The sequence below is a fragment of the Microcaecilia unicolor genome, chromosome 3, assembly GCF_901765095.1.
Source record: "Microcaecilia unicolor chromosome 3, aMicUni1.1, whole genome shotgun sequence".
In the NCBI taxonomy this organism is placed as follows: domain Eukaryota; kingdom Metazoa; phylum Chordata; class Amphibia; order Gymnophiona; family Siphonopidae; genus Microcaecilia; species Microcaecilia unicolor.
In genome coordinates, this window is record NC_044033.1 from 308,007,888 (window position 1) to 308,034,325 (window position 26,438).

A 26,438-nucleotide genomic window follows, 5' to 3' on the forward strand; every position below is an offset into this window, starting at 1 on the left:
ATTTTGCTCAACATTAGGGAACAAAGTGAAGTGTGAACATCAATCGGAGTATGCATTCTGGTTTCACTGAATACTAAGTGTACATGAGATGTGGTTCTCCTTTTAATACAGCACTACTGAACAATTTAGTGCACACAAGCTTTAATGCCTTGGTTGTCCAAGCGAAGTTGGCTCACTTGTCGGATGGGTGAGAAAACTTTGGCTTAACGTACTCCTTGTACATGGAATATATTACACCTAAACCGAAGGGAAAAGAGCAATAATTATATACTGCACATCAAACGGGTACAATGTACAACAAGAGTTATCAACATCCCTCCATGAGTGAAACTGTAAACCAGATATTTTATGTTGCCACCCTGTGTGGCTGTGCTTTTGCCTTCCACATCTGCTGGGTAAAAATCACTTCTGGGTACACAGTCATGTACTGAAGAATAAAAACAGGGAAGCACGTGTGTCTTTTCAACAAGGGTCTATCTTTCACATATGAGGAGCCAAGGAACCAGAATGCACAGTACCAAAGCCTCATGTTTTCAAGAGAGAGAGCAGAGAGAGAAGAGTTGCCACCACAGAACCCCTTCCCACTCATATCACTAGTTTCTTCCCCCCCCACCATTCCCACCAGTCTTTACCCAGCATGACATTCTTTTCCCCACACATTCAGCCCAATATCTTTCCCGCCTCTCTCTCAAGTCCTTCATTCTGCCTCTCAATATCCTCACCCATATCTTGGCAGCCCCAATATCACATCTTGTGACCCACCCTAGAGAATGACATGGGGACAAAGTCTGTCCCTGTGAGTTCTGTCTCTGTCCCCACCCATTCCTGCAGGCCCCATCTCCATCCCCATGGGCTCTGTCCTCATCTGCAGAATCCTCGAACAATTGATTTTATATTTAAATCTTTTTTTTTTAAGTATAAAAAGGCACAATATGCTGTGCATCTGTTGTGTATAAATTACAAATAGAAAACAATAACAACGAGTAGCTATAATAACCCCTCCTGCCGCCGCCACCACCACCACCCTCTACCCTAACAATAGTTGATTTCTACTACCCCAAGGAATCCTAATCCACCCTGTTAAAATGTCCAGGGGTACAAAATACAACAATTCTGTATGCTTTAGAGGGGAGAAATATGCCCTGTGAAGCACATGATTTTTTAATCTGTGGATGAATAAAACATCAACACAGAATTCAGTCTAGCTCTCCTGTCGTCCACAGTCCTTCCTGCAATAGAAGATGAATTTTAAGAAGATGGGCTAGTAGCAGGATGTGTAGGATCCCCCATGCAAATTTTGGTAATTGTGGCCAGCATGTTTGCTTGTCTGCATCACTCAAACAAAAATAACAGTCCTGTTCATTAACAGGCTTCAAAGTAGAAAACGACACGATGGGATCTGGTCCCTGCTCCATCCCCAGTTACTGTGGGTCCCCGTCCCGTTCTGTACCCCACCCCCACTTCCTCTACAATAATCCCTAGACCTTCCTACTCTCTCCACTCCTCCCTCTCTTTCTTGAAAACTACAACCCACCTTCTTTCTCCCACTGCACCTGTTCCCAAACAGTGGAAGATTAACCTCAGCCTGCCTTGAGTATCAGGAGAGCAGCTGCAGCCCTCTAGCCAGGAAAGAAGATCCCCTCCATAGTAACATAGTAGATGACAGCAGATAAAGACCTATACGGTCCATCCAATGTGCTCAACAAGATATACTCATAGCATAAATTGTGCAAGGCCCAGAGCGATCTTCCTCAATCTTGTAAATAAAGATTTTCTCTCTCACCTCCTACACTCGCTATTTCCCCTCCCTGCCCTTTGTCCAGCCCCCCTCCCTTATTGGTATCTCCTTCTCGGGCAGCCAGGGCTGCAGTCGTATACATGTTGCAGCCTGTAGGCATGTGCTGGTGTTGCAGGTGTGATTCATGGGTCCAGCAGAGCACTCCATGGCTGGTTATGTGGCAACAGGCAGCTCTGGAACTTGCCCTAGATATGATTTTCCTACTTCTCATAGCCAGCATGTGGGTGAAAGTTAGTGGCAAGACAGCATACCTGCCCCTGGCCCAAGAAAGCAATGGCAAAGGACACTGGCGTGGGGAGGAGGGTCAGCCCAATGGTAAACGACGCCACAGGCCAAACCTTCAGCTGTGTACCCACCCAGCCCACTCACATCCAGTCATCTCCCATTCCCTACCCTCCCCCCCCCTCCACTGTGCTGTCTAGCATGTCTCTCCTTCCCTACTCCGCCCTTGTGGTGTTCAGCATCTGCTCTTCTTTCCCCACCCAAGGTGTTCAGTTGCTTCCCTCCTCTTCATCTCTGGGGTGACAGACATAGTGTGTGCCTATGGAAAACAACTGGTGCAGGGCCCTGAGCATCCACACATACTCAGGCCTGCTAGGTCCCACCCCTTCCGAAACAGACAGGACCCAACAGGCCTTGAGCGTGCGTCGTGCTCAAGGCTCTGTGTCAGCCATGTTGTCTTCCACAGGCATACTTACTGTTGTATGGGTACCCCCCTAGGCAGATGTCTAGTCCACCTGAGGGGAGACATGATAGAGGTATATAAAATAATGAGTGGAGTGGAACAGGTGGATGTAAAGTGTCTGTTCACGCTTTCCAAAAATACTAGGACTAGGGGGCATGCAATGAAACTACAGTGTAGTAAATTTAAAACAAATCAGAGAAAAAGTTTCTTCACCCAACGCGTAATTAAACTCTGGAATTCATTGCCGGAGAACGTGGTGAAGGCGTTAGCAGAGTTTAAAAAGGGGTTAGACGGTTTCCTAAAGGTCAAGTCCATAAACCACTACTAAATGGACTTGGGAAAAATCCACGAATAACATGTACAGAATGTTTGTACGTTTGGGAAGCTTGCCAGGTGCCCTTGGCCTAGATTGGCCGCTGTCATGGACAGGATGCTGGGCTCAATGGACCTTTGGTCTTTTCCCAGTGTGGCATTATTTATGTACTTAGATGATGCACGCATACGCCTGCAATGCTTTGAAAAGTTTCTGGAAAATAAGTTACGGAGTATTCCCATGTGGGCTCCATCAGATGACAGTCAGTCAGTTGTATGAATATTCCATCTTGCATGTCCTGAGAGAATAATTCTCAGCTCTCATGGGCAAGCCAGTACTAGGGTGCTACCCTCAAGAATGTAGTGGCTCTTGAGAGTCTCAATGAGGACTGTGTGCTCAGATAAAGCTTGGTTTTGGGGGTGGGTGGGGGGGGTCTTTCTGCATCTTTTGGCCCAGGGCTGCAGTCACACACTGTGAGTCTTCATTTGAAAGTACAAAAGGATTTTTTTTCCTCCGTTTTACATTATAACTGCTCAGTCACTGTAGTGATGATCTTATGTTGGGAGACACGTAGGAACTCCTTCCAGAGCCCTGCAATCACATGACCTGAATACTGCCACTGACTGACATTCTTAACCAATGATAGCAACTCCTTCTCTGCCACAAGCTGAACACTGCTTCTTTAGCATCCCCAACTGAACCAATTCAGGGAACAAACTGGGAACTGACACTGCAATAGCCCATAATCACTCAAATACTACAATATTTGCATAAACTTGAGTATGTAATAGCAAACCAATAAACAAGTGTTCTCATTTCCTAACAGTCAGCCATAATATTAATCCCTCATTCCACCCCTCTCCCAGTTCTCGTTCCCTCCCTCTCCTAAAAGCCCTACAGGCTCATCCCTCTCTGCATAATCCAGAAACTCCTCTCTATATTGTAATGCAGATACTGTATCACCTGCACAAATATTCCAGCTTCTCTTTTAATTCCTTGAATGATGGTCTTTGTGTTCTCTTTCACCCCCTTGCTATTACCCTTTGTGCTTCCCATCTCTGAAAATTCCTTTCCACCCTCCCCAACTGAAACTCTGGGTTATTCCAAATGGGGGTAAATGACTAGTTCCTACAGCTTTCCAACAACATTTCTCAAGTTCTCAGTCAGACCAGTAGTATAAATCTTGGTAAAGGGGTTTTCTCCCCACCACCCAAGGATAGTGTGCCAAAGGTATCTTCTGCTCCTCATCCAATATAGCTCGCAACTGTGCTGCCTGATAGTAGCACTCCAGGTTAGGTGTAGCCAGGCTCCCTTCTCTCCTCGAAGGAAACAGTATCTCTCTCACCACCCCCCTCTCCCATAATTAATGGAAGTATATATTTATTCCACTTCTTAAACCACTACAACAAGTGACGTAAGTACAGAAATCTGGGGCGCACCATCATTTTATCACCTCTATATGCCCCCCACCACGGCAAAATAAGCCTCTTCTACCTATCTAGTTCTTTGTTAACCAACAGAACATAGCTTAACTCAAAAACGTTCATGATGATCCTGCCCCAATTGCAGTCCCAAATATCGTAGAGACCTAGTCACCCCTTGTATTTAAATGAAAATGCTCACTTTAAATTTTGCACTTGGTCAACTGGTACTGTAATATTTACGATCTCCATTTTAGTAATATTAACTTAAAACCTCGAAACGTCCCCAAGATGTTCCAATACTTGCATTATCACCTGTAGTAATAGTAGATCTAACTGTGAACAAGACGCCATATGCGACCATGGAGATATCCTGTGCTTCCCACTCTGCATTTGTGATCCCCTAATCTGGCAGCATTCTCATATGCTTTGTGTTAAAGGATCAATCACTAAAGCAAACAGCCCATTTTCTTCTTGAGTGAGGGAAGTTCAAAGTGCAAGTGTTTCCGTAATGAAGGCAGAACATGACACTACCTTTAAGGGGAATTATTCTATCTGTAGAGCACCCTTAGAAGCTCCCAACAAAATAAATCTAATATAATTTGGGAACTTAATCTTGCTGGTATGAAATATGTATTGTAAACCACTTTGTTTTAACAAAGGTAAGCAGTATAACAAGTCTTAATAAACAACTCTGAAAAATGGATAGAATTCCTCTACTTTGTGCCTACGGCTCTCTGTGTTCTGGTTCACGTTGAATGCTGTCAGAAACTGGATAGTTGTGTGAAATTCTAAAAGTTGCAAAAAGGTAGTTCACAACTTTAAAATTACACACACTACTCTTACCAGGTCTTGAAGTTTTCATTACAGGCAGGGGCAGTCAGATGTCCAATTTTGGGTGGGCCTGGAATCCCCCCCTCGCCCGGGTCCACTCTCTGCCCCTTCTTGCCCAACCCAAAATACTAAATACCTGTGCTGGCAGGGATTCATAAACCCTGCCAGTTGAAGATTCTCTTCCTCAGGCAGCCAACGCTCTTCAAACGGCAGTTGGCAGCACTTGCCTCAAGCTGGTACTGCCACTGGCAGGCCGTGTGTGCTCATTGTATATGCAGAAAGGCCAGTGGTACTGCTTGAGGCAAGTGCTGCCAACTGTTTGGAAGAGTGCTGGCTGCCTGAGGACAACAAAATCTTCAGTTGGCAGGATGTAGGGATTCCCACCAGCCACAGCAAGAGTGCCACAATTTTGGGTGAGCCTAGGTCCAAATGGCTACTCTACTGGTTATAAGCAGATGGAAAAAAATATTCCACTTCTGCTTGCAACTGATCACAAACTTTGGAATAAGAGTTTATGCACCTGTTGGAAATAATTGTGGCATGCTGAGCCACTCCTGGTTTTGTTAAACTTCTTTCACCACTTAGATGCACTGCCAAATATCAGCCCACAAAGAAAGAAGTTTTATAAAGAATGGGATGGGCTTAAAGGTGTCACTCAACAGCTGGAAGGGCCTGGCCGCTCTGGATCACCTTGCAGAGCCACAGCAGAACCTTAGCTTTTAACCTTGAAAAGTTTGAACAGTTTCTCTTTTTCCTTGTCCTTGACAAATCTTACGTGCAGAAAAGCTGTAGCAAGTCCTCTCTGCTTCCAAAGCCCTTAGTTACACTATATTAACGAAGGGATATTAGGATCTTACCAAAGGTCATTGCTCCCACAACAAATCCTTGGGCTCCGACACGCATGTGGATGAGATGTACAGACATCTTCTGGTCTCCTCTGCTCTTCAGCTTATACAGACCATAAGCAACCACTGCTAGAAAGCCAGCCATCCCTGCATATTCAGAAGGCAAAAGCGCAGTGCACCTCTTATTCAGCTTTGTATCATGTTCCTCTTGCAAGATCATTTCTACCACTAAAAATCTAAGTGAATACACAGGTGCTGCGGTGCATTGATATGGGTAAAACCAAAGCACAGACAGGGGGTACCTGTGGGGTTTGAATTGACAAAGCAAAAACCATAAAGCTTTTACTTAGATTTGTTTATTGTTCATCACGCCAGAAAAGTTACATTCAGCATTTGCTTCCATTTTCTCTGCATGTACTTCTTGTTTGGGAAACAAACTATAGTTTCAATTACACAAAACTGGATTGCCATCTCCTTGCCCCTAAGTAAAAATATGCACACTAACATGGGTAAGTTGGGCAATCAAAGCCATGGATAAAGAAGAAATTATGTCTTACCTGATAACTTCTGCAAAAAGACCACAAAAAGTGGAAAGAATACAAAGGTCCCCACGGGATGGACAGTCAAAAAAATGAGTGGGAACTGGATCAGGATCTTCAAAAACAGACTCAGGACTCCAAAGTCCTGAGTCTGTTTTTGAAGAACCTGATCCAGTTTCCACTCTTTGTTTTTTCACCTGATAACTTTCCATTAGTCCTTCCCACTATTCCAGAGCCTGTGGGATAGCTGTGTCCATCAACCAGCAGGTGGAGATAGAGAACTAAAAACTGAGCTGAGACATCTCTGAAGGCATCTAGTCCAGCTCCTCAGTATTTACGTAGGCAAACAGTAATGAGAAACTCAGAATAAACACAGCCACCTTAAAACAACGTTTGCTCGGTTGGTTGGTGTTAGGTTAGCATGTGTGGACCTCTTATCTCTAGACATGTAGAGAACAAGAGACATGCAGGAAGCACCATGCAAGCCAACAGTTATTTGACCTATTACTTTGCACCAACTAAACATCTCAGAAACCTCAGGTGGGCCTCTGGAATTGCAGGAAGAACTAATTAGAAAGAAAAGAAAAGAAAATCAGGTAAGACCTAAATTTCTCCTTCAATCACGCTGCTTCCCACTATCCCAGAACCTGTGGGATGGTTAAAAGAAGTCCCTAGAGTGGGTGGGATCCTGGTAGCACCACCCTGAGGACCAAAACCCTATAACTGGCTTCCAAGAACACAATGCCCACCCTGTAGTGCTTGGCAAAGGTATGCAGAGTCGACCATGTGACCACCTTGCAAATATCTGCTGGAGACAGAAAGGTAGTCCCCACCCAGGATGTCACTGTAAGCCTCGTAGAATGAGCCCGCAGGCCTAAAGAGCTTACATCGTAATCAACAGCTACGTAGCGATGAAACTCCTCTTCAGTAACACCAGCTGGGATGTCAATAACCTCTTCATCTGACACGTTTGCAACAGCTGCATCTGTTTTGTCCCTCTCCACATCCTTAACAAAGCTTGCCCGCTTGTAGCAGTTCACAATGGTTGCCTATGTAACATGATTCCAGGCTTCTTTCTGCCTATGTAGGGAATCCAACAGTGACAGATTACAAGCCAGTTCAACAGCACGTTTATCCTTGCCAGTCTGGTCATCCATAATGCTCATCAGATGACGTAGCACAAGAGCCCAATAATGTTGTTTGAAATTGGCTATTATGCCCTGATCCATAGGTTGAATCAGAGAGGTAGTGTTTGGTGGCAGGAAGACCACCTTGACGTTAGACAGTCTGACATCATCCCTGTGTGCAGCACAATTATCACAAAGCAACAAAATCTGACGCTTTTGTGGCTGCATTCTAGTGTCTAACTTCTTTAGCCACTGCTTCCAAATTTCCCCAATCATCCATGAATTTGCGTTAGCCTCGTATTACACAGGAAGTCGCTTAACTTTCTTGAAGCAACGGGGCTGTTTGCTCTTTCCAATGACGAGGGGTTCCAACTTCTCACTCCCATCCATATTGCAGTGGAGGATCGTCAGTCAGTCCTTCGACGTTTTAACTCCAGTAGTTTTGGCATGTTTGAATGCAAGTGTTCCATCAGGAATCGCTCACCAGTAGAGACCGTTTTCATCAGCACTGCTGGTTGATGGACACAACCCATCTGTAATGGCTGCATCTGCTTGATGACAAGGAATGACTGTTTCCTTCACATGTCGAAGTATTCCTGGCTTGCATGCACTGATGCCTTGATGGTGACCGGCTGGAAGGTTCCGCAGTGGGAACACCGCTTAACTGCCTCCGCAGGAATTGCACCATTCACCTGACTGTCACCAGCTTAGTATAACTTGCCCCAAGCAAAGAGTCAGGATCCCTCTCATATACCAAGTAGAACTTGCAGCCCTTTAAGCAGTTTCAGTCAAACTTTAGTGAGACTTACCACTGCCGGCTGTTCCTCCAAGCTCAGTCTCCATAAGTCTTACCACAGATAAGAAAGGCTCAGGGCTGATACTCGTCCAGCAAACCTATTTCCTTCTTCTCTTTCTCTATATATATATATATTTATTTAAAAGGTTGCTGAGATGGGAAAGGAGAGGTCCACAGGAAACAGGTGCGGGAAGAAGTAAATTCATGGGGAACCAGAGACAGGGCTCTGGAGACTTCCAAATGTGACTCTGCAGTCTCAAGCCACCCACAAAGCTCAACTGAGGACCAACTGACCACGAGCAAATCAGAACCAGAGGCTGAAAAGTGTGTCCATCCACCTGCTGGCGATAGACGATACTGAGGAGCTGGACTGGATGCCAAGAGAGATATGTCTCAGCTCAGTACACAGTTCTCTATCTCCACCTGCTGGTTGACAGCTTTCCATTACTCCTGAACCTGTGGGATACATAGTAACATAGTAGATGACGGCAGAAAAAGACCTGCACGGTCCATCCAGTCTGCCCAACAAGATAACTCATATGTGCTACTTTGTGTATACCTTACCTTGATTTGTATCTGTCTTTTTCAGGGCACAGACCGTATAAGTCTGCCCAGCACTAGCCCCGCCTCCCAACCACCAGTCCCTTGATTTGTATCTGTCTTTTTCAGGGCACAGACCGTATAAGTCTGCCCAGCACTAGCCCCGCCTCCCAACCACCAGCCCCTTGATTTGTATCTGTCTTTTTCAGGGCACAGACCGTATAAGTCTGCCCAGCACTAGCCCCGCCTCCCAACCACCAGCCCCTTGATTTGTATCTGTCTTTTTCAGGGCACAGACCATATAAGTCTGCCCAGCACTAGCCCCGCCACCCAACCACCAGCCCCTTGATTTGTATCTGTCTTTTACAGGGCACAGACCGTATAAGTCTGCCCAGCACTAACCCCACCTTCCAACCACCAGCCCCGCCTCTGCCATCCAATCTCCGCTAAGCTCCTGAGGATCCCTTCCTTCCAAACAGGATTCCTTTATGTTTATCCCACGCATGTTTGAATTCTGTTACCGTTTTCATCTCCACCACCTCCCACGGGAGGGCATTCCAAGCATCCACCACTCTCTCCGTGAAAAAATACTTCCTGACTTTTTTCTTGCATCTGCCCCCCTTTAATCTCATTTCATGTCCTCTAGTTCTACTGCCTTCCCATCTGTTGTCTGTATGTAATAGAAATATGACTTAAACCATAAAAATGTAAGAAAAGCCATGCTGAGTCAGACAGACGAAGGCCCATCAAGCCCAGTACCCTGTCCAGGCCACAAGAACCCAACAGATCCCCCCCCCCCCCCCCCAAAAAAAAAGCCTGTTTCTCATAGCTCATTTACAGGAATAAATGATGGCTTTCCGAAGTTTATTCCCGCGAATAACATTTTCAAATGGATTTTTCCTCCAGAAACTTATCCATTCCTATCTTTTCTCTTATGTTAGTTGACTTCACTACAACCTCCAGCAACAGATTCCACTGCTGTGTAGGAAAAAAAAAACCTTTGCTTTTGTCTTCTACCTTTAGCTCAATGGAGTGTCTTTTTTTCATGTGTTCCCTATTTAACTGTTCCTTGACTATAAACTTCCATTATTTATTCTCCAAGCTGAAGAGTCCTAATCTGTTTACCCTCTCTTCATAAGGGAGGCATCACATCCCCTTTATCATTTCTATTGCCCTTCTCTGAACATTTTTCAGTTCAGTTATATCCTTTTTGAGATGGGGTGGCCAGAACGGCACACCATACTCAAGGTGCAGAAGAACTGAGATCCTATACATAGGCTATGCTTTTCTCAGTTTTGTTCTTCATCCCTTTTCAAATAATCCCTAACATTTGATTTGCCTTTTTAGCAGTTGCAGCTTACTAGGCTGAAAATTTCAACAAAAGTATCCACAAAGACTCCAAGCTCTTTCTTCTTGGGCTCAGAAGTCATCATTTTACATGTGTAAGTGGGATAATTGTTCCCTAACTGAATTACTTTACACTTGTCTGCATTAAATGTCTTGCCATTTTAGAACATAAGAATAGCCATACTGGGTGAGACCAATGGTCCATCTAACCCAGTATTCTGCTTCCAGCAGTGGCCAATCCAGGTCACATAAACCTGGCAGAATCTGAAATAGTAGCAAGAATCCATGCTACTGATCCCAGGGACAACAATGGCTTTCTCCTCATCTCTCTCAATAGCAGACTATGGACTTTTTCTCCAGGAACTTGTCCAAAACATTTTTAAACCCAGCTACACTAACCGCTGAAACCACATCCTCTGGTAACAAGTTCCAAAGCTTAACTATTCATTGCCAGATTGCCTAGTCTCCACAACATATTCTGCAAATATTCATAATCTTCTGCCGTTTTAACGACTTTGAATAAGTTCCAATCATCCATAAATTTGATCTTCTCACCTGCCGTTCCTAGTTCCTGATTATTTTTTATACCAATAGCACATGTCAGAAAACAAACTCTTGGGGTACTCTAGTGATGCTTTTCTATATGGATAACTAACCATTTAGTCGTATTCAGTTTCCTTTAGCCAGTTTATCATCTACAAAAGGGCCTCTTATTCATGACACTCAACTCCTAAGAAATATCTCAGGAGGCACTTCATCAAATGTCTTTTGAAAATCCAAATACACCATTTTAACCAGCTCACCATTATTCAATTGGTTGTTTACACCTTCAAAATATCTAATAAACTGGTACGGCAAAACTTCCCAATGTTTCTAAACCCATGCTGACTCATTTAGAGGCTGACCACATTTCGGTTCCAGTTGTAAAACTGGCTCAAAATTCTTTTTCTGTTATTGTTTCAGTTTCAGCCGAAAGGCTACAGTCATGATTTCGATTTCAGCCAAAACTGACCGTGAGTTGTGCTTTGTCCTGTTTGTCTCCCTCCCTCTCCCCAGTCCAAATGTGAGATATCCCTCCCCCTTGAGCCTATCTTACAATCCCTGGCATTCTAGAGGTGTAGTCTAACACCCCACCTTAATTTTTAAACTGCTTACAGATAATTTAAAGAATGATGTTCATCTGTATTTACAACCTGTGTAGCAGTTGATGGGGTAATTTGGAATAATTGTCTGCTCTTTATTTAAACATTTCTATATTTCTGCGCTACCTCATATTTATGATTGTTACTACACTCACTGTCACCATTTGTTGGTCTTAGTACATCATTCTTTGCACATTCACTACTGATTCACTTGTTTATTCAGACTTATTAATTATAAACATACATACATATACACACACACTTTGTAATAGTATGACAAAATTTATGCACCTTAGTACACTCCATTTTTATTGTCACTTCTCGATCTTTGAATCGGAACTTTTAAAATGTTCTCTCCTAATTATTTCATTCATTTTTGTTTATATGGTACAATGGTTTTTATTACTGAAAATTCTCGGAGTAACCATAGATCTGAATCTCACACTGGAAAGCCATGTGAAGAATATAACAAGGAAAATGATCCATTCAATGTGGAAACTCAAAACAGTTAAACCTTTCTTCCCTAGGGGAATCGTTCGTAATCTAGTACAATCAATGGTGCTGAGTCATTTAGACTATTGCACTAGTCTTCTAACTAGATGTAAAGAACTAATCATCAAAAAACTTCAAACTGCCCAAAACACTCCAGCCAGACTTATTTTTGGAAAAACAAAATATTAAAGTTTTAAACCCCTAAGAGAATGGTTACATTGGCTTCCACTTAAAGAACGTATAAATTTCAAAATTTGCACTCTGGTGCATAAAATAATTCACAGTGATGCTGCAACCTACATGTTGGACCTTATTGATTTACCACCTAGGAATGCTAAAAGATCAGCACGCACATTCCTAAATCTTCACTTCCCCAGCTGTAAAGGTCTAAAATATACATTAATACATGCGTCCAGCTTTTCATACTTGAGTTCACAAATGTGGGCTGCTCTACCACAACCTGAAAATAATTCACAACATAATTAACTTCCGCAAAGCACTGAAGACACATCTCTTTAACATGATATACCATAAAGACTCATGATTGTTAAGTACATGATGGTGAATTATGGTTCAATCGGAGCATTTTCTCCCTATACTGTATGTGATACCTATTGTATGTTCTTCCCTTTGTTACTTGACTGTTCCCTTTATCATCCATGTTATATATCTATTACCAATTGTATCTTTACTCTTATCAATAGAAATCAAACAAAATAAAACATGGAAAAGAAAATAAGATGATACCTTTTTTTATTGGACATAACTTAATACATTTCTTGATTAGCTTTCGAAGGTTGCCCTTCTTCGTCAGATCGGAAATAAGCAAATGTGCTAGCTGACAGTGTATATAAGTGAAAACATTCAAGCATTACTATGACAGTCTGACAGGGTGGGAGGATGGGGGTGGGTAGGAGGTATGCATGGGGACATCAAAGCATATCATTGATATTCTAACAGGATGGGTGTGGATAGGTGAGGGGTGGGGTGATCAACAGAGACATACAGCTTTATGGTTTATAATGGTGTAGAAAGAGATTACACTTGTTACTCAGCTCCTCATAACACACACTCAAGAATTGATATGTGGATGGGCAGTGTAGGACTAATGTTACAGGTTATATCCACAGAAAAAGAGACACGTACATGGTCTGACCATGCACCAGTGGTTCTTTCTTTGCGAGGGAGACGGGTGGTAGATGGGAGGAGAACTTGGCAGTTTCCGGATAGTTTGTTAAATGACCCTAAACAGGTGAAAGTAATTGAAGGGGAATTAAAAGAATTTCTTAGCATTAATGATACACCTGATATCGCACCCGGGATATTGTGGGAAACCCTGAAGGCTGTGATACGGGGCAAAATGATATCCCTACAAACGTATTTACATAAAGATATTAAGAAGCAGGAAATAGAATTGAGAGACACAATAAAGCGTTTAGATAATATGGTGAAGCAGCAGCAGGCTACACCGAGTCACCAAGAGGATCTACACAAAGCTAGGGTGCAGCTGGCTGCTTTGGAGAATAGGGGCATCCAAGAACAGCTGCAAAGGGTACAGCAAGAGTACTATGAGTTCAATAAGGCCAGTAAATTATTGGCATACAAATTAAAACAATTATCCAACCGCAATAATATTAATAGCATAAAAGATGACGAGGGCCAGGTTTGGGATCAGGTGGAGGATGTTCAAAGAGAATTTGTGAATTACTATAAACGGTTATACCAGCCGGAGACCCTCTCAACAGAGGGCCCAATACACTCACAGCTGGAGGCGGTAGATTTCCCCACTCTGACGGAGGCAGAACGGACTATGTTGTCGGCCCCTGTCGAGGAGGAGGAAATTGATATGGTTATATGGGGATTGCCGGGAGGGAAGGCACTGGGGCTAGATGGTTTTGGCAATCGGTTTTATAAATGCTTTCAAACTATCCTATCACCAGTGCTACTCCGGGTGTTTAATAATATCATGAGCGATACCATGCTCCCATACTCCTGGAGGTTGGCGAACGTGATGCTGTTTCTTAAATCTCATAAGAACCCTCAGAATTGTGGGTCTTACCGTCCAATCTCCCTGTAAGGGACTGATTATAAAATTCACCACTATCCTGGCGGCAAGGTTACAAAAAGTGCTCCCACGCATGGTCCATGAGGACCAGGCAGGTTTCATCGCAAATTGGCAGACTTTTGATAATACTAGAAAAGCACAATACATATTGGACAGAATACAGCGGGTAGGACATCCGGCGGTTTTCCTTTCATTGGATGCAGAGAAAGCATTCGATAGAGTGCTGTGGCCCTTTCTCTTTAAATTGCTGGAATGCGCATGATTTAGCGGGCAGTTTATGCATTGGGTCATGGCACTCTAGCGTCAGCCTTTGGCTCAATTAAAAATTAAAGGTATGAGCACTACACCTTTTGAGCTGTTTCAGGGCACGCGGCAGGGGTGTGCATTGTCCCCCTTGCTGTTTGTCCTGTCTATGGAGCCGTTGGCGAGGCTGATTCGGCAGGAGCCAAGGATCCAGGGTATAAACATAGGAAGCCAAGAAACTAAAATTATGCTCTACGCGGACGATGTCCTTCTAACTCTAGCAAATCCTGGAGAATCTCTGCATGCAGTGATGGATATTCTTAAAAGATATGAGGAAGTATCAGGATTAAAAATCTAATATACAGAAATCAGAACTTCTATCTTTACAGTTTCCAGTAGGTTTACAGGAGAGCTTGCAGCCGCTATTCCCATTTAATTGGGCATCAAAGGCTATACGATACTTAGGGGTTAATTTAACCCCGAACATGGAGGACTTGTTTCAGGAAAATTTTGTCCCTAAAGCACAAGCACTATTTATGGAATTAGAGAGATGGGGAGGTTTGGGCATGTCATGGATGGGAACAATAGCGGTGGTGAAAATGTCCGTACTTCCCAAGCTCCTTTACTTGTTTATGGCAATTCCAATCCATATCCCGAAAACTTTTTTTCAGATGCTCCATCGGAAAGTTTTCGCCTTTATTTGGCGGAAGAGACCCCCCGCACGTTGCTAGGAAAGTATTGTATCAATCTAGAAAGGAAGGGGGTATGGGGGTGCCAAATTTTTGGCTATATTATAGGGCAGCACTATTCCAAATGTTGGCTATAGGGCAGAAGGGGCTAACCAGACCGTGTTCGCATGCAGCACAATGGGGTCTGAAAGGGGTCCCCTTATGGGCGGCTCCATGGCTCCCTCTACCGTTATTGAGGAGCCTTATAAGGGGAGTGCAGGGCCAAATGGGTGTAGCTCTGAGACAGTGGGTTAGATGTAGAACAGCCTGGTTCCTGGGACAGAAGTATTATTTGAATAACCCCATAATATTTGCATTGGATTTCCCAGCAGGCACAACACTGTCTGCTTATATATATAGTTACAGTGGCTCGGACCTTAATCGCGAGGCTGTGGAAGCAGGTAATGGCCCCTACGGTGGAGCAGGTGTTGGCGAAAGTAGACTTTTGTTGTGTGATGGATAAATGGACAGCTTCAAGAAGAAGGACGATGGTCAGATTCCTTAAAACATGGAATACATACATGGAGTGGAGAGGTTTGGTGATGTAATTCACAATCGGGTCCAGACCTTTGGAACTTGTGCAGAATGAGTTGAGTTACCCCGGGGGGTGGGGAGGGAGGAAGGGGGGAATTAGGCTGGGATATACTCTATGTAACTAACAGAAGATGATGGCCTACTGTATTATATGGCTGGAATGTTTTCTGTATTCTGTTAAGTGAAAATCAATAAACATACTGTTTAAAAAAAAAAAGGAAGAGGCTCTCCCTTCTCCAGAATGTTGTTGAGTTCCTAACAAATCTAAATCCCTCCTTCCTGCACTATTGTTTCATCCCCATATCGAAACTATGCAATTCCGCTTGCCTCTTGGGTCCTGCTAATTGATCAAAGAGCATTTCTGAAAATATTGCTCTGGAGGTTCTGAATTTTAACTTCCTATGTAGAAGTCTAAATCTGGCTTCTAGAACCACCCTCCCACATGCTGGGGCTCATTTTCTAAGCACTTAGACACTCAAGGTTTCATAGGTTACTATCCTGCTTATAATCGAAAGAGAAAAACGCCTATATTGTGACCCAAATCGGGAGATAGACGTTTATCTCCCAAAAACGAATAAAGCGGTAAAATCAAAAGCCGAATTTGGACGTTTTCAACTGCACTCCGTCGCGGATGCGGACAACGTTGATGGGGGCGTGTTGAGGGCGTGGTGAAGGCGGAACTGGGGCGTGGTTATCTGCCGATCAGAGATGGGCGCCTTTCGCCGATAATGGGAAAAAAATATGCGTTTTTAGCGAGAATTTAGGGCACTTTTCCTGGACCCTGTTTTTCCACGAATAAGGCCCCAAAAAGTGCCCTAAATGACCAGATGACCACTGGAGGGAATCGGGGATGACCTCCCCTGACTCCCCCAGTGGTCACGAACCCCCTCCCACCACAAAATATGCCGTTTCACAACTTTTTATTTTCACCCTCAAATGTCATACCCACCTCCCTGGCAGCAGTATGCAGGTCACTGGAGCAGTGGACTTCAGGCAGGTGGACCCAGGCTCATCCCCCCCCACCCCTACCTGTTACACTTGTGCTGGTAAATGGGAGCCCTCCAAACCGCCCCCCCAAACCCACGGTACCCACGTGTAGGTGCCCCCCTTCACCCCTTAGGGCTATAGTAATGGTGTAGACTTGTGGGCAGTGGGTTTTGAGGGGGATTTTGGGGGCTCAACACCCAAGGGAAGGGTGCTATGCACCTGGGAGCTGTTTTACCTTTTTTTTTTTTTTTTTTGTAAAAGTGCCCCCTAGGGTGCCCGGTTGGTGTCCTGGCATGTGAGGTGGACCGGTGCAGTACGAATCCTGGCCCCTCCCACGAATAAATGTCTTGGAGTTATTCGTTTTTGAGCTGGGCTTCGGTTTCCATTATCGCTGAAAAACAAAAACGCCCAGCTCAAAAAAAGATAAACGTCCATGTTTTTTCGAAAATACGATTCGGTCCGCCCCTTCACGGACCCGTTCTCGGAGATAAACGCCCATGGAGATAGGCGTTTCTGTTCGATTATGCCCCTCCAAGTAACTTTGTAAGTTTAAGTGCTTGGAAAATATGACCTCTATGCGTCATTGGTACCCACAAGTACCAACACAGCAGGCTCCTCCCCAGCGCTGTCTAAAATCCTATCTAGTCGATGCATGAGGCCCACCACCTTCTTACCAGGCAAACAAGTTACCAAGTGATCCTTACACCTCTTAAGGACACACCTTTAACATTATTGTCTTTATTCCATAAAGGTATCAAAATATAAGAAAGTATATATAAGACATCGGCGTTTAAGAAGGAGATAGAGCAGCTTTTAAACTAGAAATGGGGGGAAGGCCGACAGTCGCTCAAAAGAGCATGGTTCGGGATAAGGTATCTTTCAAAGATATCACCATAACAGGGAAGATAGAGTATCCTGATAGTGAGGTTGCAAAAGAGATTGTAGTAGATCGGGTATCTTTAAATAACAATAAAAATCAGACAAAAGATTGCCAATTAATACTGTCAAGTACTAAGCATGATGTACTTAGGAACAACAAACATAGTTTGAAATGTCTATATGCGAATGCCAGGAGCCTAAGAAATAAGATGGGGGAGTTAGAATATATTGCACTAAATGAAAAATTAGATATAATAGGCATCTCTGAGACCTGGTGGAAGGAGGATAACCAGTGGGACACTGTCATACCGGGGTACAAATTATATCGTAGTGATAGGGTGAATCGGATTGGTGGAGGGGTAGCATTGTATATTAACGAGAGCCTTGAATCAAATAGATTGAAAATTCTGCAGGAAGCAAAACACTCCTTGGAATCACTGTGGATTGAAATTCCATGTGCAAAGGGGAAAAGGATAGTGATAGGAGTGTACTACCGTCCGCCTGGCCAGGACGAACAGACGGATGCGGAAATGTTAAAGGAAATCAGGGACGCAAACAAACTGGGCAACACAATAATAATGGGGGATTTCAATTACCCGCATATAGACTGGGTTAATGTAACATCTGTACACGCAAGGGACATAAGATTTCTTGATGAAATCAAGGACAGCTTCATGGAACAGCTAGTTCAGGAGCCGACAAGAGAAGGAAAAATACTAGACTTAGTCCTTAGTGGTGCTCATGATCTAGTGCAGGGGGTAACGATACGAGGGCCGCTTGATAACAGTGATCATAATATGATCGGTTTTGATATTGGCATTGAAGGAAGTGAAACTAGGAAATCAAGTACGCTAGCGTTTAACTATAGAAAAGGTGATTACGACAAAATGAGAAAAATGGTGAAAAAAAGACTGAAAGGAGCAGCTCGCAGAGTAAAAAACTTGCATCAGGCGTGGATGCTGTTTAAAAACACCATCCTGGAGGTTCAGGACAAATATATTCCACGTATTAGAAAAAAGGGAAAAAAGACTAAACGTCAGCCGGCGTGGCTAAACAGTAAGATAAAGGAAATCATTAGAGCCAAAAAACAATCCTTCAGAAAGTGGAGAAGAGAACCAACTGAAAGTAACAGGATAGATCATAAGGAATGCCAAGCCAAATGCAAAGCGGAGATAAGGAGGGCAAAAAAGGACTTTGAGAAGAAATTAGCGTTGGAAGCAAAAATACATAGTAAAAACTTTTTTAGATACATTAAAAGCAGGAAACCGGCCAAAGAGTCGGTTGGGCCGCTGGACGAAAATGGTGTTAAAGGGGCGATCAAGGAGGACAAAGCCGTAGCGGAGAAATTAAATGAATTCTTTGCTTCGGTCTTCACCGAGGAGGATTTGGGGGGGACACCGGTGCCGGAAAGAATATTTGAAGCGGGGGAGTCAGAGAAACTAAACAAATTCTCTGTAACCTTGGAGGATGTAATGGGTCAGTTCAGCAAGCTGAAGAGTAGTAAATCACCGGGACCTGATGGTATTCATCCCAGAGTATTAATAGAACTAAAAAATGAACTTGCGGAGCTACTGTTAGAAATATGCAATCTGTCCCTAAAATCGAGTGTAATACCGGAAGACTGGAGGGTAGCCAATGTTACTCCGATTTTTAAGAAAGGTTCCAGAGGAGATCCGGGAAATTATAGACCGGTGAGTCTGACGTCGGTGCCGGGCAAGATGGTGGAGGCTATTATTAAGAATAAAATTGCAGAGCATATACAAAAACATGGACTGATGAGACAAAGTCAGCACGGATTTAGTGAAGGGAAGTCTTGCCTCACCAATCTAATGCATTTTTTTGAGGGGGTAAGCAAACATGTGGACGATGGGGAGCCGGTTGATATTGTATATCTGGATTTTCAGAAGGCGTTTGACAAAGTGCCGCACGAAAGACTCCTGAAGAAATTGCAGAGTCATGGAATCGGAGGTAGGGTATTATTATGGATTAAGAACTGGTTGAAAGATAGGAAGCAGAGAGTAGGATTGCGTGGCCAGTATTCTCAGTGGAGGAGGGTAGTTAGTGGGGTCCCGCAGGGGTCTGTGCTGGGTCCGTTGCTTTTTAATGTATTTATAAATGACCTAGAGATGGGAATAACTAGTGAGGTAATTAAATTCGCCGATGACACAAAATTATTCAGGGTCGTCAAGTCGCAGGAGGAATGTGAACGATTACAGGAGGACCTTGCGAGACTGGGAGAATGGGCGTGCAAGTGGCAGATGAAGTTCAATGTTGACAAGTGCAAAGTGATGCATGTGGGTAAGAGGAACCCGAATTATAGCTACGTCTTGCAAGGTTCCGCGTTAGGAGTTACGGATCAAGAAAGGGATCTGGGTGTCGTCGTCGATGATACGCTGAAACCTTCTGCTCAGTGTGCTGCTGCGGCTAGGAAAGCGAATAGAATGTTGGGTGTTATTAGGAAGGGTATGGAGTCCAGGTGTGCGGATGTTATAATGCCGTTGTATCGCTCCATGGTGCGACCGCAGCTGGAGTATTGTGTTCAGTACTGGTCTCCGTATCTCAAAAAAGATATAGTAGAATTGGAAAAGGTACAGCGAAGGGCGACGAAAATGATAGTGGGGATGGGACGACTTTCCTATGAAGAGAGGCTGAGAAGGCTAGGGCTTTTCAGCTTGGAGAAGAGACGGCTGAGGGGAGATATGATAGAAGTGTATAAAATAATGAGTGGAATGGATCGGGTGGATGTGAAGCGACTGTTCACGCTATCCAAAAATACTAGGACTAGAGGGCATGAGTTGAAGCTACAGTGTGGTAAATTTAAAACGAATCGGAGAAAATTTTTCTTCACCCAACGTGTAATTAGACTCTGGAATTCATTGCCGGAGAACGTGGTACGGGCGGTTAGCTTGACGGAGTTTAAAAAGGGGTTAGATAGATTCCTAAAGGACAAGTCCATAGACCGCTATTAAATGGACTGGAAAAATTCCTCATTTTTAGGTATAACTTGTCTGGAATGTTTTTACGTTTGGGGAGCGTGCCAGGTGCCCTTGACCTGGATTGGCCACTGTCGGTGACAGGATGCTGGGCTAGATGGACCTTTGGTCTTTCCCAGTATGGCACTACTTATGTACTTATGTACTTATGTACAAAAGAAAGGCTCTCTTTACATAAATCTCAAACTGTAAGCAACTAAGCTAAGAAACCAGCCAAACACTTGATGCTTAAACACAGCCTAGCTGCTATTTTTAGCTTTCACTGTTTATCAGACTCCACCTCAAAAAAGGCCTGGATTGGAGATTATGTAGTGTCAGAGAGTGGAAAAAAAAAACAAAGTGCAACCCAGTGACTGGGCGCCTTACAATAGCTGCATTAATCAGAGTGGCCTTAGTGAGCAGCTCATGTCCCCAGAAACCTCTGAGAGGACAGGGCTGCATGCTAATCGGCCAGAGCTCATTAATGCTGCACAGAGAAATCACTCCAGGCTCTCTTTTGGATGAAACACAGCACCTCTCCTAAATGGATTAGCTAGAACAGTTTCCGAGATCTTACCGTCTACAACTGGCACATAAAAGCTGTGGAAACCACTGTTATATCTAATTCCTGCTAGATATTTTCTGTGTCAATATGGATAGACACTTTGAAAAATCTACCTTAGTTGCTTAATTGTAATGAATTTTGACAGAAGAAAAACCCACAGCCGAGTCAATTAGATGAAAAAAAGTAGCAAAACAAAAAAGTTGAATTGGCATGCAAGTGCCTGGACTTAAAAAAAAAAAAATCCCAACACTCCCCCCCCCCCCCCCCCCCCAAAAAAAAAAAATATTCTTTAACATTATATTTGATTATCTCCTAAGATATTTCAGGAAGACATGCCCAAAGGTGAAGGGGCCCTTTTACTAAAGCTTAGCGTGCGCTAATGAAAATATCAAGCACTAAATACTAAAAAGCTCACTTTAAATATCTGTGAGCTTCATAGAATTTAGTATAAGCTAATTCATTAGCATGTTTTTACGTTTGTGGAGCATGCCAGGTGCCCTTGACCTGGATTGGCCACTGTCGGTGACAGGATGCTGGGCTAGATGGACCTTTGGTCTTTCCCAGTATGGCACTACTTATGTACTTATGCCAAGCTTTAGCAGAAGGACCCCAAAGCTCTGGGCCATGGCTGAAGCAATTTCCTCCTACCTTCCGAGTTCTAGGAGAAATGTTTGGAAATATATACTTTATAAGTGTGGCAGGTCAAAGTAAGCACTAAAGGGGATGTTTACTAAGCTGCATTAAGCAACCAGCATAGGTTTTCCTGTGGTAGCTGTTAGTGTGAACCCACGCTAACAGCTACTGCACACTAAGACCAGCCAGTGTGGTAAAGATTCCACGCTAGCTGTTTAGCACAAGGGATGTCATGGGCGGAGAAGAGGCAGCAATAAGGCATGGCTGCTGAGACAGTTAGTGCATGGGTCAGTGCAGTGCACTAGCTGTCATAAGTGCTGCTATGCAATCAGCAGTTAATGCCACCTTAAGAGGTCAAGTGTAGCCATCAGTCTGGTAGCATGGTTATGTCGTATCTAGAAGTCCAATTACCACCACCCCTACCTGATCAAGAAACCCTCCCCCAACATAAGAATTCCCCCTTCCCAGAAAGGAACCCCCTCTTATCAAGTGCCACTCCTACCCCCAAATCCCTCCTCCCCAGACTCATCCGGGGGATTCTCTGGTAGTCTAATGGAAAGGGGCAGGAGTGGTCCCCTCCACTGGCTTGCTCTAGGTTTCAAGATGGCGCCAATGACCCCTAGTAGTGGTCTTGAGGTACTGCTGCTAGGGGTCATCGTTCCATGATGCTGGATCATTGTTCTGTTTTATAACTGCACCTGCAATCTGGACTTTCAAAAGGGTTTTCAAACATTTCTCTCAGTTATCTTATCATGATATATAAACAATATAAAATGTGAAATTGAAGGCATACAAATCAGTGTTTTGTTTCAAGCAGGCATTTCTCCTACACCGTCCATGGGAGGAGAGCACAGGTGGCAACTTCTCCTCCCACTCTCCCTCCAGTATATGGACTCCTGAAATGGTGTATGTGGCTCTCCTGTCTCCCTCTCCTGCCCCCCCCCCCCCCAGCTCACAGTCCAATGAAAAAGAGCACCCGTGGAAGCACAGATCCATACTCTGCATACCGCGCCCCCACACAAAACTACTGCTGGGTTGGAAAGAGGGAACAGTGGTGAAAGGAGGGATTTTCATTGCTCCTCCCAGATCATGGGTTGTGATCTGCTACAGGTGCAGCTCTCCTACCTTCCTCAAGGACAGAGTGTCCTGGTGGCAACACAGGAGGCAGTGAGAGCACAGACACCTGCAGTTCCTCCCATTCTTCTTTCAGGTTGCCAACTGCTTGCACAGCCCCTGTATCAGAGACCTGTGGCTGTGCTCATGCATCTGCACCAAAATGTTCATGGATGGGCAAACCAGATGAACAACCCTCAACAACAGGTGTGCTCAGTAATCAAGAGAAAGACCTGGATGTCCAAATCTCCTGCAAAACTCTGGACTCCATTAACTATTACTGGCCTTTGGGCTAACAAGCATGAGGATGGTTTTATGAGCTGATCCCCATTCCTTCTTGAGCTTCTGGCCGAGACTGAATACCTGTAGGGAGAGTTTAATGTTCTGCAACCTGACCCCACTAGAGACACAATGTTACAATCATGGTAAAAGCCAGAGGATTAAACCATTTGTTAAAACAAAAAGTGTGGATTACTAGAGTGCAGCTTTGCTGCCAAACAAGAAGATGTGCTCTGTATCAGCAGTAGGCAGCCAGGGAAACTTTCACACTGCTATCCTTTAAACTCACCTATGGGGACAAAGGGAGACTCATGGGTTTTGCGGACCAGTTTGCTGATTTGGCTGTCGCTTTCCTCAGGTGACCACATCTTGTCTGAAGACATCCTGAATTAATGTAGGTGAACTGTTTTTGGTGGAAATAGAAAGGTTAGATCAGAAAAGCTGGAAGTGTGTGCAGGAAGTAGTCCATCTAACACACGTGAAGGACAATGCTATGGAAATCATACATGCAGCCTAAACAAAAAAACAAACAAACCCCAAGCTCTATGCATACAACTTACAAACATTTCTGTAAAAGCAAGTTACATAAGTATTTCCACACTGGGACAAACCAAAGGTTCATCAAGGCCAGCATTCTGTTTCCAACAGTGGCCAATCCAGGTCACAAGTACCTGGCAAGATCCTGAAAAAGTTCAATACATTTTATGCTGCTTATCCCAGAAATAAGCAGTGTATTTTCCCCAAGTCAACTTAATAATGGTCTATGGACTTTTCCTTTAGGAAGCCGCCTAGCCTTTTTTAAAACCGCGCTAAGCTAACTGCCTTTACCACATTAAAAAAAAATTAATCCTCGCTCCTTTGGTTTTTGTTTGTTTCTCCTCTCTTACTGATCTTCCTTTTACCTGCCACGATTAGGGCTCTTTTATGTTCAGATTTCACAAGGTTTTCTCCAAACACAATGAAAAGCCTCAACTGCAGGAAGTGTACCCTAGAATGATCTCGGCAGTAGGAAGGAGAGTGGGAACCACTACTGAGAGCAAGGCTGGCATGCAGACAATGCTGAGTTAATTTAACAAGCAAAGATAAAGAATGCTTAAATCAGGTAGACATTAAATAAGTTCCCAGGATTCCAAGGCTAAGGCAAGTGCTGCACTACATGAAGCGTTATTTCATGTAAAAAAATAAAAATCATACAATAAGGCTTTGCTATGAGTTCCCTCCACTCAAGACTTTAGTGCAAAGACCACTAAAGACCTTGTAAACCAAGGCATGTCATTAACCCTCCAATGCTCCAGGTACCAACCAAAAAATGTAAAAAAAAAAAAAATAATAATAATAACAACAACCAAAAAACCCTTAGATTATAAGCCCGCTAGGGACAGAAAAATCACCTGTATACATTGTGTTTTAAACTGCTTTTGACTGAATTATAGAAAGGTGATATATCAATCTCTTCTCACCCACTTCCCTTGCTCTTTTTGTTTTAATCCTCAGTTGACATATTATTGACAAAATGAGACCAAATCACTGCGCAGAACACTGGTCTTCACGCTAATTTCTAACAAAACACAGCACTATTCAACTGTGCTACAACAACAGTTATACTCTGAAATCCAAGGATGCTTACTTCCATGATCTGCAGGGATCAAAAAGGATTTTACACCCAGCAGATCCAATAGTAGTTACCCAGTTCTAGATGGAATATTTTAGGTCAGCCCTGGACTCTTGGCCACCCCATCCTTGTGCCGCACTGATTCCAATGGCAAAGATACCACGTCACGTGCATTCGGCTACCCTCATACGCCGAACACCCCTCCTCGGGCACCTCTCCCCGTGGTCTGCCACTTTTCCCCTCTCTCTTCCAGTTTCCTCGGTCTAGCATATCTCTCCCTCTCTTCCCTGTCCGCGAGCAGGCACCTCTCCCCACCCGTCAACCTCATACCTGAGGCTACTCATCAACAATCCCACTGCTCTCTGTCTGCTCTTTGCTTCTCCGGTGACCCGACCCCTACAGACAACTCAAAGAGGTTTGCAAATTGCAACAACTTCTCTCTCTCCCTCTGAGGCGTCCCGCCCTCTCCGGAACTTGCGTCACAGGAGGGCGGGACGCCGAAGAAAGAAAACTCTTGATGGGGGGCCTGTTGCGGAGTCGGACGATTGATCTCAAACAAGGAGGATGGATTAAAACCTCCTTGATCTCAAAGACATGAGAGCTGCACGAGAAAGGGGTTTGCAGGGATGGAAGTAGCTCCAGCGGGATTCCCGTGAGAGAGCATACGAACCTGTAACCACCCACCGGTTCTCCAAGACGTCCAAATGTACCGCTTCCTCCAAGGAGGTTAGATTGAGAAAACAGGAGACAGACGGTATAAGCTACCTAGCCCCAAGGAGGGTGAAGAAGGCAGACGGCATGACGTCAAAAAGTTGAAGCCACTTAAGTTATCCTTTGTTTCCTCTTCTCCGCGCAGCCGTCATCTAGTACAGTCAAAACAAAGCAAGGAAACCTATGAGCTGCTGCATCCTCGTTGTCGTTCGTTATTGGACTGCTTTGAGTCCTGCTGATCTGTACATCTGCTGTCTGAAATTTTGGAAGATGGAAATGAGAAAATAAAAAAACTACATTTTGGTTGTACTCTGTTGTTTACTTGTACAGTGTGTGTATGGATGCATGTGATAATATTTTAATAACTGTCTGTACTTATGGCTATGATTTCTGAACATGTCACATCATTAAAGGATAGACTTTTAAATGCCCAGCTGGGTATGTATGATAGTCTCATCTTTGTTAAATATTTCTGACATATCCATTTACTTGCTTCCATGATATAACTGAATTCTATGATTCTGTCCCACTGTATTTTCAAATGTAACCACATTGAACCCGAGTTTGCTTGGGATAATGTGTGATTTAAATGTTTTTAAAAATCCTTTATCTTTTAAGACACTGCCTATCCAGCTGGATGGTGACGACACAAGGAAAGCAAGTGATCCAGTGAAGACTAACTCAAAGTAACCTGTTCCTTAGCTGGGCCCTAGGATTACCATATTGAAAATGCGGCCATACCATGCCTCTGTGGTTATGTTCCACTAATAAGTTAAACGATTAACTGGCTATCTTGAAAGGATTATATAACCTTTGGATGCATGACTAGGAACATAAACATACACTTATTTATTCAATATCACAATTCCTCATGTACAGCCAGAAAACAACCTTTTAGGGGGATAGTGTACACAATGAGCTCCTTTTATTATTGACCAGATTGAAGAGATAAGAATTTTCAGGTTTAGCACAAGAACAAAAGAAAAGAAAACCAATGGACTGCATTAGGGGGTTTTAGCCCATTTAGTTATGTTTCAACAAAAGATCTGCATGAAACAAAATATTTATTTTTATTTTGACTTATAAAAACACTTGTCCCTGAAACATGCCTAAAAACAGAATAATCCATTTGTGTATCTAAAATTTAAACTTCTACAAAACAGATGCAGATGTGATTCCATGTGCCCCAATGAAATGAGAGTTTAATTTTACTTCCATTTAATTTCAGTATATACCAT

General features: G+C 43.7%; 1 protein-coding gene across 6 annotated transcripts; it reads right to left on the reverse strand.

Annotated features, from left to right (window-relative positions):
• Window positions 1-7: 7 nt before the first annotated feature.
• On the reverse strand, window positions 8-25,478 carry HIGD1C (HIG1 hypoxia inducible domain family member 1C). 6 transcript variants are annotated; one of them, XM_030198293.1, is made up of 5 exons: window positions 25,160-25,478; window positions 24,924-24,931; window positions 23,167-23,280; window positions 5,909-6,043; window positions 8-237 (listed from the first exon to the last, which is right to left on the reverse strand). In XM_030198293.1, the coding sequence occupies exons 3-5, from the start codon at window positions 23,258-23,260 to the stop codon at window positions 173-175; spliced, it is 294 nt and encodes a 97-aa protein (XP_030054153.1). In that variant the 5' UTR covers window positions 23,261-23,280; window positions 24,924-24,931; window positions 25,160-25,478; the 3' UTR covers window positions 8-172. The 6 variants fall into 6 exon arrangements, with proteins under 6 accessions (XP_030054153.1, XP_030054156.1, XP_030054155.1 ...); XM_030198296.1 differs by lacking the exon at window positions 24,924-24,931 and having other exon boundaries at window positions 25,174-25,478; XM_030198295.1 differs by lacking the exon at window positions 24,924-24,931.
• Between the last annotated feature and the right edge of the window lie 960 nt (window positions 25,479-26,438).

Bases quoted from the DNA above. Each gene is read 5' to 3' on its own strand.
- HIGD1C (XM_030198296.1), bottom strand. From the start codon at position 23,260: ATGTCTTCAGACAAGATGTGGTCACCTGAGGAAAGCGACAGCCAAATC. The intron at 6,044-23,166 runs GTGAGTTTAAAG...CTGAATATGCAG, and splicing joins GTCTCCCTTTGTCCCCATAG to GGATGGCTGGCTTTCTAGCA. The intron at 238-5,908 runs GTAAGATCCTAA...CCTTCGGTTTAG, and splicing joins TGTGGGAGCAATGACCTTTG to GTGTAATATATTCCATGTAC.